Source organism: Garra rufa, chromosome 19 (assembly GCF_049309525.1).
Source record: "Garra rufa chromosome 19, GarRuf1.0, whole genome shotgun sequence".
NCBI lineage: Eukaryota > Metazoa > Chordata > Actinopteri > Cypriniformes > Cyprinidae > Garra > Garra rufa.
In genome coordinates, this window is record NC_133379.1 from 22,332,348 (window position 1) to 22,347,593 (window position 15,246).

General features: G+C 34.4%; 1 protein-coding gene across 1 annotated transcript in view; it reads right to left on the reverse strand.

Annotated features, from left to right (window-relative positions):
* cadm1a (cell adhesion molecule 1a) overlaps nucleotides 1–10,889 on the reverse strand; it is a 121,993-nt gene extending 111,104 nt beyond the window's left edge. The window contains exons 1-2 of the mRNA XM_073823984.1: nucleotides 10,871–10,889; nucleotides 60–77 (exon numbers count right to left, since the gene is read on the reverse strand). Coding sequence (XP_073680085.1) covers nucleotides 60–77; nucleotides 10,871–10,889 — 37 coding nt within the window. The remainder of the gene's footprint in view (nucleotides 1–59; nucleotides 78–10,870) is intronic.
* Nucleotides 10,890–15,246: the final 4,357 nt, after the last annotated feature.

Sequence of the window (15,246 nt, forward strand, 5' to 3'; positions counted from 1 at the left end):
AAAGAAATAGGAAAAAAAAAACTAACACAAGGACACATAAGGTAAAAGGGAAGCCATACCTGGGAACTGAGCAGCTCCTGTGTGAAAAAGGGAGAGGAAAAGAGAAAATAATTAGAAGGAAGCCATTCACCAATAGATGATCCTTAGTGTCATGCAGTCAAGAGGAAAGAATTTGAAAATTTGAAAATTTGCTTCAACGTTTACGAATATGTGAGCTCCAGGATGTCAGCGCCCCTTCAGTGCTCATGAACCAGAATTTGTCTCTATAGTTCAAAATGTCTCTATAGTTGTTAAATTTGAGCTATAATTTGTCTTGGGTGATCTTTTGTCTCAATCTATTATTTGTTCCTGAGCAAATAGTTTTGGCTGAGGCTTTTGATATTGCATTTATACAACAGTTTGATGGCACAAGTGAGTAAATACATAAGAAACAACAACCGAGTGTCTTTAAAAACCCTCTTTTGTGCAGAACTACTTCCTTCCACCACGCATTCAAATCTCAGTTTGACAGTTTAACAGCTGAGCCCAAGCCTCTGTTATTAATTCAAAAACGTCACTAGTAACGAACGTTGAGTTTCTTCATTAAAGCTTATTGTATTACTGTATTAAAAAACAGTGTATTATGTGTAGTAGAGTATTATGAGAGAGAAATGGACTGGGTGATTGTGATTAACTGAATCTGATACAGCATTCATTCTTCAGATCAACCTCATATTCACAATAAAACAGTTTGAATATGAGCTGAGGAAAGCGTTATCTTTGTCGTAACATACTATTCTCTCGTCTGTTAAGGGTGATTTCTGATGACAGTGCTGCTTAGTGCATTTGTTGGCTGAGTCAAGCTGTTGTTGAGAGTATAACTTCCGTTTTTTCATATTTTTCAATATAAAAGTCTTTTCTGACTAGTAAAACAGTCTCGTCACCATCTAATGGGGGAACAATGCAACTAAAATCACCATCACAAGCACGTTTCTAAATACTAAACACTATAATAATATAATATTTAATAAACAACAACAGCCATTATAAAAATTGCTAGGCTATTCAGTCAAAAGTACACAGGCAGCGCTCGGATATACAGCATTGAATTTACATAAACATGATGAGATTTTGCCCAAACTATTTGCTCTGGGACAAATAATAGATTAATGAGACTAAAGACTGCCTGTTAGATTTACCCAAAAACAAATTATATCTCATGATTAACTACTATAAATACCTCAGAACCAGCGGTAAATTCCAGAAGATCTGGCTAAGGTAAAGCTGCTCTTAGCGGGTTATGAGCGCTGAACACCTGCTGATGCCCTAGAGCTCACATATCTGAAAACATCAATGCAAATTTTCAAATAGACATTATCTTTAATAACAAACTGCATATTTGAACTATAAACAAGTACATTATCGCCTTAAAACCTCTTAAAACTACATTCCGTGACACAAAAACAATTACAAATGGTGAAACAGTTGTTGGAGTTCTTTTGGACACTTTTAGCCAATCAGATTCGAGGACCAGAATTTTTTTTTTTTTTTTGTATAAAGTAATACAATGAGCTTTCAATGAAGCAACTTAACGTTCATTCGCTTCTAGTTCTAAAGTGACGTTTGCGAATTAATAATGGAGGCTTGGGCTCAGCTGAAAACTGTCAACTTTAGATTTGAGTCTGTGGTGGAAGGAAGTAGTTCTGCATACACAATTCTATTTATTTACACACTTGTGCCATCAAACTGTTGTATAAACATTGTGCCGTCGAACTATTGAATATATAGCCTATGAGTAGCCACGTAATATCGCTCTATATCAGCATGGTCAGCGAAATAACATGGCTGATACAAACAAACTTTAGGTCCCACATGAGTAGTACAATCTGACTGATTGACCACTTCATGGTGCATCTTGAGCAGCCATTAAAAACAGCAAATCCTCATGAATATAACAATAAAAAACAATGAAGGGAAAAATTCATCATCAGGTCCCCGGCAGAGCATTACTTTAACTCGTTCAGTGCTTTCTCTTGACGCAGCGCGCTGTGAAACTTCATTAATTGCAACATGTCAACAGCACCTGGTCTTGAGCTCATCTATCTGCTGCTAAGGCCCCCAAATCAGAGGCTTAGCTAATGCACCGCCTCTGGTACCCGCATAACAGTTTTAAAAAGCACTTAGAGCCGACATGGCTTTATGAAACTGTGCAATGAGTCAGAGTCTGATTAGAAAAACAATTTTCTTATTAGCATTTTCACCAAATTTTCATCTTAGCTAATGTGCTAATTAGCATTCCTCTTCTGGGACTCAACGCAAAGCCATTGAAGATGGATATGTGTGCCTCAGCTTTGCTCAGAGCGTCTGCATGTCAATTGAATTTAAACAACATTAGAGAAAGTACACAGAAATCCATGCAAATATCCATGGGTGACCACGGCATAAATCATCGCTCAGTACCAAACAAAACTCTTCAAACCCAGCCGCTCGCAACAAGACCCTTGAGGCAAGATCTAAATATACTTCACAGAGGATTGCATAGGCCTATAAAACCAGGATTGCTTTATCAAGACAATGTTGGAAACTAGCCTGGTCTGAGCTGCAAGTCTTATTTTAGTAGAGCAGACTGATAGAGACTTGGTGCTGTGGGAGAATACAGTTAGGGCTTGTCACATGATTTAGTTGAGAGCCACAGGGGACAAGGGCCACCCTTGAATTTGGACCCCTGGAACACAGGCCACACGAATAGGGTTATCCATGTTAAGTAAATGTCAGCCGTCAGAATCACTCTGCATTGGCTTTTCAGCCCTAGGCTTTACTGGGCACCTGACCGGAGAGCTAAGGGACCGCCCAGTCCGTGTCACACTCTCTCCCCTTCTCTTCAGGTGAGGTTAAAATCTCTGACCAGTGCAATGCATTAAACATGAGTTATCCCACTTGAGAGATGCTCCCTACTCCAAAATGATAGGGACATTAACTTTGGGGTCAGCATGCATGAGCTGCATTAATGAACCCTTGTGTCTCACTTTACTTGCACACCAACCTGAGAGCACTTCACATAGTCAAAAGCCTGAAAGCAAGCCATGTTTAAAAAATACTGTTATAACTGGAAATCTATTTCTAGAGAAAGAGAGAGAATTATATAAGATAATTTTTATATTATGTTAAAAATATTGATTTCATTTTTTTTTAATCCAAAGCAACTTACAAACAAGAAAAACAATTTATTTATTTAAAAATCTGATTAATAAAACAAATATATTTATTTAATTATTTATTTCTTGTGGCAGTGCATTTATAAAATGAATATGATTAATTATTATGTTAATATAATAATAATAATAATAATAGAATAAAATAATTTTGTGGCATTGTTAAAGCACTAATAATAAATAAATGTTTAATAAATAAAATTAAAGTTTATCTGAAACATCAACTAATAATAACAATTTTAAGACAGTGTATTACTTCTAATACATGTGTTTATTTAATAATCATTGTTATATATTATATTTTCTAGATATTTAATAATCATTTAACTAATAAAACAAAAGTTAGGCCTTTCAAGGCATGTTTATAAATATGCTGCCATAACTGGGAATGTATTCATACAGAAAGAGAAATTCATATAAACATCTCCCAAATATGACATGATTATAATAAAAATATAAATAATTAATATTGATATCCAAAGTAACTTCCAAACAAGGAATACAGCAATTTATTTATTTAAATAATAATAATAATAATAATAATACTAATAATAATAATAATAATAATAAAACCAAACTATTACTATTTTTATTATAATTATTAATATTAATATTATTATTATTATTTATTGTGGCAGTAACACAATAACATTAATATTATTTTATTATGTTAATATTACCAATACTACTATTATTTATTGTTATCATTACGATTTCAATAAAAATAATAAATAAAATGATAAATATTACAATTTTAAAATAATACAACTGAATAATCTGTGTTATATATTATATTTTATAGATATTTAACAACCATTCATCCAATAAAATGGTCAATAAAAACAATCATGTTTAAAAATATGCTGCCATAACTGTAAATGTATTTCTAAAAAAGGGAGAGATTATATTATATTATAATAATAATAATAAATAATTTATATTGATATTATAATTATTTGTCTAAAGCAACTTCAGAATTATTTATGTTAATAATAATAATAATACTACTACTAATAACAACAACAACAACAATACATTATTATTATTATTATTATTATTATTTTGTATTGTGGCAGTGCATTTATAACATTAATATTATTTTATGTAAATATACTACTACTATTAATTATTATTATTATTACTATTTTGATAATAATAATAATAATAATAAATATAATTATAAATATTACAATTGTAAAACAATACAATTTAATAATCTTTGTTATATATTATATTTTATAGATATTTATATAATAAAACAATTGATAAAAACAATCATGTTAAAAAAATATGCTGCCATAACTAGAAATGTATTCCTTTAAAAAGAGAGAGATTTATACAAACATCTCAAAAATTTTATTTTATTTACTATTAAAAATATCAATAATTATAATATTGATATTAGAATTCTTTATCCAAAACAACTTACAAACAAGGAATACAACAACTGATTTATTTAAAACTCTAAATTATACTTTATAGATATTTAATAATAATTGATCTAATCAAACAATCATTAGTCCAAACTGGTGCATAAGAGACATGACCTTGCATAACAGCTCATTCCTGGCCAGCTGCCTCACACACAGGTTTCAACAGTATCATCGTCCTCATCAAATCCTAGAAACCCGTTCGTGAGGTATTAAATTAAACATGATAAGTGGACCCATTAAAGCACAATTATCAGTAATCTGCAAATGTGAACATGAGAAAAGCTTTTTCCATCTGAAAATGTCATTGGACAAAAACCGTTGGATTCGCAGACTTCAAAGTCGACGACAAAGTGCAAGTGTTTCTAAGGATCAAGTCTTTGTCCTATCAGGCTGCTTTAGTCAGAGAGGATTGAAGCGTGTGTGTACCTGAGCCATAATAGGGAGGGATTTATTGTCTGTCTGCCGGGCGGTGATTAGACACCACTGCTGCCACTCTGATAAGCCTCGCTGATGGGAATAGACACTCCAGTGTCCTAAAACCACCTTGGAGGAGCAGAGAGAGAGGTCACATCTGGCGGATCCCACCATCCGCCTCTGACTTTGAACTGACTTTTGAGCTTTTCTTAAACTTTGGGGACACTTACAACTTCTTCAGAGGAGTGAGGCTCATTAAGCAAAGGCGGAATTATAGCACCGATATTTTAGAGATCCAGGTCTGTTTTCACAGATTAATTCCCTTCTGCTTTGGGGAATCCAGCAATGCTTTCTGACATTACACAGAACATTCATAAGGAGATTCAATGTGGGCAGCCAGAAATGTGTGCCAGCTAACCTGCCATGAACAGTTTGATATTTTCAAAAAATTTCTTTAAAAACTACCCTGCTGGATTTCCATGCTGGTCAGCACTGCCACGGTGCAACTAAAGGATGTGCAAAACTACATTTTCAAAATTGAGACCTAAAGCACAGCACACTAATTAAAAATAAAATAATACAGCAATGATACAATTATTTATAAGGTATTTAACAGCATTTTTTAACTGAAATAAATACTTTATTCAGCATGGATGCATTCAATTTAGTAAGGGTTAATTATTATTATTATTTTAGAATTATATGATTATTTTTTTAAATAAAGATTTTTGGTGGATTTTCTTCAAAAATCTTTATTAAAAAATTTAATCTTATAATTCTAAAATAATGATAATTTACACCCTTCCTAATCTATAAAGCAGCATGAGTTTTGAATTAATTAATTTTAATCATTATTATTTTAGTTTTAATACTGATATTAATACTTTATAAGACACTTGAATTAGCATGGGTCAGTATTATTTAAATTATTTGTTTAATTGTGTATTTTGTTTTATTTTAAATTATTTAATTAATTGTATTTATTTATTTTTAATACTGCAACACATACTTTACTCAGAAAGTCATTTTTACTGTTAATATTTTATTTATTTATAAAAAAATAAATAATTATATATATTATATTCTTTAATACCGAAATTAACACTTTATTTAATAAGGATGCATTCAATTTAAGAGACGTCTTTCAAATTTTTTTAAAAACTACTACTACTTTTAATTAATTTTAAACAGTAGTTTATTAATATTAAACATTTTTTTAATTGTTTTTAATACTGAAGTATGAAAGCCCATTTCCGCCACTAAATAAAAAAAATGGTTATTTTGACTTCTCACAATTCTGACTTTTTTCTCAGCATTGCATGATACAAACTAACAATTCTGACTTTTTTTCAATTCTGAGAAATAAAGTCGCAATTGTGAATTATAAAGTCAGAATTGCGAGATATATACTTGAAATTTTGAGAAATTAGGTAAGAATTGTGAGATATAGCAATTGCGAGTTTATATCCCACAATTCTAAGAAAAAAAAAAAGGTCAGAATAGACTTTTTATCTCACAATTCTGAATTTATTTCTTACAATTTTGAGTTTACATCTAAATTGAGAGATAGAAAGTCACAATTCCATAGAAATGAATACTTCACTCAGTAAGGATGCATTAAATTTGAGACTTTTATATTGTTTAATCTTGTAATTTTATAATAATAATAATAATAATAATAATAATAATAATAATAATATCACGTTTTTAATAATTAAAAAATAAAAATGTGTTTCTTGTGTTATTCATTAATTGTTTTTTATATAAAATCATTTTAATGGCAGTGATTTTATATGAGCACTACAAACTAATAAATGATAGTTTACATTTTAATATATGCTTCAATAATATACAATATTTTAATACATCTTTTAAAATAAGATTGTTTTATAAACTGTTAAATGGTGGTGAATAACAAAAATAATTGGTGGTAAACTAGGATATGTCTTTCAGGAGCTCAGGGGCGCTGCTAAGGGGGGGAAAGTTAGGACAATTCTAAGGGCCCATGCACTTTAGGGGCCCCCAGAGATCTGCTTTGGTGTGGTAGGGGGGGCCCAACCTCATATTTTGTCATAGGGCCCAAAATTGCGAGCGGCGCCCCTGCAGGAGCTGACATGTCATCACGCCATGGATGTTTAGGCATTCAGGTCACTGATGGAGTACTGTGAGCAGATGTACATACTCACAGACATGCAGCTTCCAGCCTGACCTGCTGAGCCTTCATGTAATTAAAAGGTTAGAAGAGCAGAGTCATATTTTCATCTCAAAAGGGATTTGATGGAAAGGGCAGGGTTGTGTGGCCTAGCACGATCCACACAACACACAGATTGACCTTCACATCCATGCCTTTCTGAACAGCATGCCAAAGAGACCAATTCAACACCTCTATGCCACACACCAGGAGGCCACAAGGATCGTGATGCTATCTTTCCTTACAGACAATCGGAATCTGATTAGAAATCCTTGAAAAGAGGTGACATTTACATTCGTCATACTTCTGGCAAAGCTCAAACTAAAGGCAAGGCAAAAAGAAAGAACAGAAAAGAAGGAGGAGGACGACAATGATAAGACCTGAATACCAACAATGCTGCTATTAGATGTTCAAAAGCGGATCTGAATGTTACAGGCAGTCGGTGAAAATAGCTTCAGACGAAAGCCATCAGGTGTTTGGGGACAGAACGGGGGCGAGACAGAGAACTGATACAGCAAAGGGACAGTTGGGGTGGTCACAGACGAGACCTAGAGACCAGAAAGGGAATGCTACCATTAATTTTGAATGAGAGGCACAGATCTGCAGTAATTGCTATCTGATAGCACACCCAGCAGCTCTTCAATCTCAGGGCATATCCCTGTGGGATCACCTGAGGTAAAGTGACCCCTCATAACTTTGAAGTCACTCCATTTACGAAGGACCCTATGAAATCACAACAAAAACCTTTGAGGCATCTATATGCTAGTGTACTCAAACAGCCTTTCTCCTTCAGGAAAACAGACCAAATGTATTGACGACTCATGGTGCGTGACACAAATATTCATCCAACGAAATCCTCTGTGGAATGAAGAAATATTAAATGGATAGTTCACCCAAAAATAACAATTTTGTCATTAATTACTCACTCTTATGTCGTTCCAAATCCGTAAGACCTTTGTAACTATTATTGAGGTGAAAATTTTTGGGTGAACTATCACTTTAAGTAACTAAAGCACATTGGCAATTTCTTTTCAAAGAGACCAGCTGTTTGATGGCTACCCAACCAAGCAACCTGTTTTGATAGGAATAGTCAAAAGAGCTGCCCACAATGATGATACAACAGTACAAACTGTACTTTTGCAAATATAAATGGTGAATGGACTCTTCCGTAACTAATTAGCTAATGAGAATCGAGCAAAAGCAGTGAGCAGTGTTACTTCCTGCTGTTCACAAATCGCCAAAATTTTGATTGGAATGTCAGTCACATAATTTGAGTAAGGGTCCTTCAACCAAAACAAAAACAAATAAATAATTAAATGATAAAAAGCACCATTTCACACAAATTCAGAACTGCACTTTGAACGGCTGACCCGCTAGAGGCCATGGAAAACGTTTTTGGCTGTTATTAGTGAACGGAAAGGTCGGTGTTCTGGAAAGAAAAGGTTATAATCACAACACATACTAAAATGAAAAACAAACATTTGAAATGTTGGCTTCTTCAAAACAGACAAGGACAAAATTTGGTCTCTGTAGCCTACACATTTTTGCCAGAAATAAGAAACACTTTTTGGGGGTTGCCACAGTGTGAAAGAAATTTGCTGCTAACATGCTTTCTGGATGTGAGAGAAATGGACTTTTTAAAGTTTTTCAAGCCTCTAAAAATGGACTCCATCTTTGCCACTTACTCGAAATCTAGTGCTTTCTGCTATAAGACTGTACAACTCCTTCAATGTGAGCAAGAGAAACAGTCTGACTGCACTTACATTATGTACTGTGTAGCCTGTATAGTTAAAGTTCACCTAAAAACAAAAGAACATTCTGTCATCATTTACTCACCCCAATGTTGTACCAAACCTGTATGACTTTCTTCTGTGGAACATAAAAGTAGATTTTTTTGAAAATATTATTGGAAAAACAAAACAAAAAATGTAACAACAAAAAAGAGAACAAAAAAAACCCCCGAACAAACACACAAAAAAAAAAAAAAAAAAAAAAAAAAAAAAAACGAACAAAAGAAAACAAAAAACAAAACAGAACAAAAAACAAACAAAATACAAAACAAAAGAACAGGACAGAACAAAAAAACAAACACAAAACAAGAAGCAAAACAAAAGAACAAAAAAACAGAACTGAACACAACAAAAAACAGTAAACAACAGAGCAGAACAAAAAAAAAACTAAAAAACTAAACAAGAACAAAAAACAAACAAACCAAAAAACTAATTAAAACAAAGGAACAGAACAGAAAAAAAACCAAAACAAATCCACACAAAAGAACAAAACAAAAACAACATAATACAAAAACAAATCAAAACAAAAAAAACCACAACAAAACAAAAAACACAACAGAACAAACACAAAACAAATCAAAACAAAAGAACAGAACAAAACTAAACAGAACAAAAGAAAACAAAAAAACAGAACAGAACAAAAAACATAACAAAAACAAATCAAAACAAAAGAACAAAACAAAAAAACACAACAGAACAAACACACACAAAAAAATCAAAACAAAAGAATAGAAGAAAACAAAAGAACAAAACTGAACAAAAGAAAACAAAAAACAGGACAAAACAAAAGTAAACCAAAAAACACAACAAAACAAAACAAAAAACAGAACAGAACAAAAAACAAACAAACCAAAAAACAAATCAGAACAAAATAGCGGAACAAAAAACAAACAAACAAACAAAAAAAAAATCAAAACAAAAGAACAGAACAGAAAAAAAACAAACAAACACAAAACAAAACAGAACAAACACTAAAAAAAATAAAAACAAAAAAGAACAGAGCAAAAAGGAAAAAAAAAAAAAACGCAACAGAACAGAACCAAACAACAGAACAGAACAGAACAAAACTAAACAGAAAACAAACAAAAAAAAAAAAAAACAGAACACTGAGACATTCTTTCTTTTGTGCTCCACCAAAGAAAGTCAGTCCTAGCGGTTTGGAACGACATGAGCAACATGAGAGCAAACATTTTGACGTGTAACTGTAGATACAGTACTTGATTCTCAAGCAGTAAGATTCCACTGTGGGTGGAGCTACCTAAACAAACCAATTTGCTGTTTGCTTGTCATGGCTAGTTATGGTATTAAAGGATTGATATCAAAAGATGGGAGCTGTTGGTGAAAGGATGAATGGTTATTATAGAGATTAACACAGTTAAAACATTCTCACGATATTCTGACGCTGCAGTGACTACGCTTGGTTGCCGAGAGACTACACATTGAATTCAGCCTGTCTATCTCCCTTATTCCGCGTTGGCCTTTGTTGGTTTCTCCCCCTAGCTCTCAGGTCTAGCTTTTTACTTAATTAAATCAGCCGAGCCCTCATATCAGATATTCTTTAACGGAATACTAAAGCATATCCATTCCCTAATGCCATTATAGCGAGCGGAGGGCAGGCAGATGCTTTAATCCCCTGGATCAGCCTACACAAAAGAAAGAGAGGCCGCCAGTCTGCCATTAGCCACATATTTGCTCCTGGGCTGGGAACACTAACCTGAAGCACGAATTCTGTGCCACTGACAGATATGACAGGCTCTCCCTGGGATGCTTCACCAGACGAAAACTCCCTTTTACAATAGTTGCAGAGAAATGACTGATGTTTTGACACGGCACAGTGGTACCCCTATTTACCATGTTGTTTCTTCTCCATACCGCATTGGTTGCAGCAAAATGCGGCCAAAATGAAGGACAGACAGAACAAAGCATTTATACCAATGAAAATAGAAAGACTTCCGGTGCTAACACCTGAACCCAAGTAGCTGAAATTTATTTAATGTGGAGGGAAAAAAAAAACATTAAAAAAGGTTCTTAAAAAGTGGCTACAATCTGTATACAGCATACTGCAGCTACTGTACCTGAAACAGCCTTTTGAAAATGATACAGTACATTCACACTTTCAGAGGTCACTTCTTCAACTTTATGTACTTTAATGTCCATGGGTTTGATTACAACTGAACAGATCTCTACACTGTCTTAAAAACTTTCTACCATGCCTTTGTCATTTGCTACTTTTTTCCCAAATGCATGTGTGTCAATTGTATTGTTCTAGACTCAGACTTTCAGGATTAAATTCTGAAAACCCATGATAAAATATAAACTAAACAAATCTTTCAAAAATATATATATGTCAATTGAGCCAAAAGTTCCCAATTTATAGTGGTGGGACTTCATAACTTTAGATTAACTAACTAAACAACTAACTGTAAGTAACTGACTAGTGAGATTATGGAAAGTGTGTTATAAAGTCGATTGAGCCAAAAGTTCCAAATTTACAGTGGTGGGACTTCATAACTTTAGATTAACTAAATAAATAACTAATTAGTGAAAAGTGTGTTATAAGGTCAGTTGAGACAAAAGTTCCCAATTTACAGTGTGGGGCATCATAACTTTCGATTAATAAACTAACTAACTAACTAACTAACTAACTAACTAACTAACTAACTAACTAATTAGTGAGATTATAAAAAGTGTGTGTTAGGGTCAATTAAGACAAAACCAACTAACTAATTAATTAGTGAGATTGTGTGTTATATGGTCAATTGAGACAAAAGTTCCAAATTTACAGTGTTGAGACTTCATACCTTTAAAATAATAAACAAACAAACTAACTATAAATAACTAATTAGCGAAATTATGAAAAGTGTGTTATAAGGTTGGTTGAGACAAAAGTTCCAAAATTACAGTGGTGGGACTTCATAACTTTAGATGAACTAATTGACTAACTCTAACTAACTAACTGACTCTAAATAACTATTTAGTGAGATTATGAAAAGTGTGTTATAAGGTCAGTTGAGACAAAAGTTCCCAATTTACAGTGTGGGACATCATAACTTTCGATTAATAAACTAACTAACTAACTAACTAACTAACTAACTAACTAACTAACTAACTAACTATAAATAATTAGAGAGATTATGAAAAGTGTGTTAATAGGTCAGTTGAGACAAAAGTTCCCAATTTACAGTGGTGGGACTTCATGACTTTCGATTAATAAACTAACTAACTAACTAACTAACTAACTAATTAGTGAGACTATGAAAAGTGTGTTATATGGTCAATTGAGGTCTATACTGCCTTCCAAAGGCAAAGGGCAGTAACTACACATTTGGTCAAAATTGAGTTAAGGCTTAAAATGGACTTTGTGACAACTGTTTTGTCTTGTGGCAAAGTCTCCTGGTTAAATTGTGTCCCGTTTCAGAGAAATGAGAGTTTTAACATGTTTGCCTAGCTGGTGTAAAAACTTTAAAGGCATTTTTCTCAGTTTCAGTGTTGGCGTAGTTACTGCACTTTGCCTTTGGAGGGCAGTATATTGGTCTAATTTACAGTGGTGAGACTTCATACCTTTTAAATATTAAACAAACAAACTAACTATAAATAACTAATTAATGAAATTATGAAAAAAGTGTTATAAGGTTGGTTGAGACAAAATTTCCCAACTGGGAAAGTCGTGGGACTTCTAACTAACTCTCTATAAATAACTAATTAGTGAGATTCTGAAAAGTTAGAACGGTAAGGTTGACTGAACCAAAAGTTCCCAATTTACACTGGTGGGACTTCATAACTTTCAATGAATAAACTATACAACTAACTGTAAACAACTAACTAGTGAGATTAAGAAGTATGTTAAAAAACTCAAATGAGCCAAAAGATCCCAAATTACAGTGGTGGGACTTCATAACTTTAGATGAATAAACTAACTAACTAATTAGTGAGATTATGAAAAGTGTGTTATAAGGTCAATTGAGACAACTGTTCCCAACTTACAGTTGTGGGACTTCATAACTTTTTTTAAATAAATAAACTAACTTTAAATAACTAGCTAGTGAGATTATGAAAAGTGTGTTATAAGGTCTAATGAGGTTGTACAGTTGAACTTCATAACTTTCGATGAATAAAGTAACTAACTAACTAACTAACCATAAATAAATAATGAGTGAGAAAAGGTCGCTTGAGCCAAAAGTTACCATATTACAGTAGTATCGCAATGTTGAAGTAGCTGCTGATAGTAAGTTCTATTTTGGGCATGTCACAATCGGTATGATGGAAGACAGTAACTTTGAGTAAGCCATAGTGGGAAAGATAAAAAATGCGCATGGGTTTATGCCCTAGAAAGTGCAAGCAGATTCCACTCTCACGGCCCGTCTATGCGGTCGGGCGCATGACTATATGGAGAACCCTACTGAGCCTCAGGCCCATTACGGTTGCTCCCAACAACCCCGGCATAATCCGCTCATTTGCGAGGTCATCGCAAATCATTATACAGTAGGGTTCCATTCCTCCGACATAAATACATGACCCCAGGGATCAGCTCGGCCCACTCTTCCCTGTCTCTCTTCCTCAATCACTGGCTTTCTTACCTCTCTCCCACTTTTTATATGAGTCTAGAAAAGCGTGTAATTAAATCTGCAGAGATTGCATGAGCAAGAACAAGCGATGCAGTCAGGCAGAATATGTGCATTCCTGTACAGTGGGATAAACAGAGGCATGATGAAAGATGGAAAGGAAGTTTGCTCTGTATCTGACAAGGCAAAAGAGACATTCTCGCAGCTCCAAAGCACACACGGAAGGGTTTTTCCCACTGCGCCCCGTCAAAGGCTGGGTACACTTATTTTCCGCAGCAAGGGCGTTCTTACACATTCCCATATTGCATTTCTGCTCATCTCAAGTCCCCTGTAGAAAGATATAGCATGCCAAAAGTGATGAAGCACTTGTACATATTCCATAGTCTAAAAAATGTCGTAAGACACGCAAGGGAGGAATGAGCCGTGAACGAGGCGACTTGCTTCAGTGATTTGTAAACAAAGCAAGTATATGTTCATCGGTTTAATTGAAAAACAAAAAAGATCATTAGGAAGGTTGCGCAGACATCTATTTCATCCCGGGAGTCAGCGATGCAGATGGGACGGCAGTGTGCTCTGCCTCTAAAATCGCCTTAGGTTCCCATAGCACTTATATAAGTAGTTCAGAGCTCTGCAGGGAGCGCGAACAGAGCATTGAAGAGTGCAACGGCACCAAAGGCTGACAATGCATTGTTTTTGGAGTCATAAATAATTAACAACAATGCGAGCTATTTCCATAAAAACGGAGGATGCTCTGAATGGCAGATCTTCTCCAGCCTTTGGCACTACCTCAAACAAACCGTTGTTTTGGTATCATGGTACCTGTGATGACATATGGAATGCTCTCTTCGTTTTGATGCCTGTTGAGGAATGACAAAAATGTCCTCTGAATAAACTCCAACGTGCATCTGTTACATTTCTATTCCTAAAACTGTCTGATGGGACGACACAATATCCCTCCCTGAGGCTTTGAGCTATATTTTTCCTCATTCAGAAGGGTGAGAGAGAGAGAGAGAGGTAGGTTGTGCATGCTGGCTGGAAAAGGGGCAGCTGCTCCTTCAGGAGCCATCATTCATCATCCTCTCAGATGGTCTTCATCTCCTCCTGCTGCAAAACACATTTACCTAAAAGGATTTCTGCAAGCTAAGGTGCTAAATTCCAATGTCGTAGGGGTAGAAACCCAACAGCAGGCATCCGGATGCTTGACCCAAACTTTCCACATTGTGTGATGAACTGCTGACGCAGTATTGCTGTCAAACGCATTTAGAGCGGGTGCCCAAAACAACGGAAATTAATTGTCAGCTGTTGTTATAAACCGCCCCAAGTTTTCAATTAATCTACTGACATTTAGCTACAAAAGAACTGATTAAGGAGAAAAGGTTACATTGGAGCTGAAGCTTTCCGATGAAATCGAGCTGGAATCACGTGATGGCTTTGTTATTTAGATGGAAATGTGACTTTGAATGAAGAACAAATATATCGCTCTCAACCAGTCATGTGAACAAATAGTCCTACTACTATGCATCCCATCATTCTGCGCACAGGGCTGATTGTGCATGCTCGCTGGATTCATCTGAAGTGCTGCTTCATTGCTATTATACAGGCAGGATTCTTCAACAATATTGTGCTCCCAGCCTGAGGATAGCCTCTGAAAATTGAACTCTTATG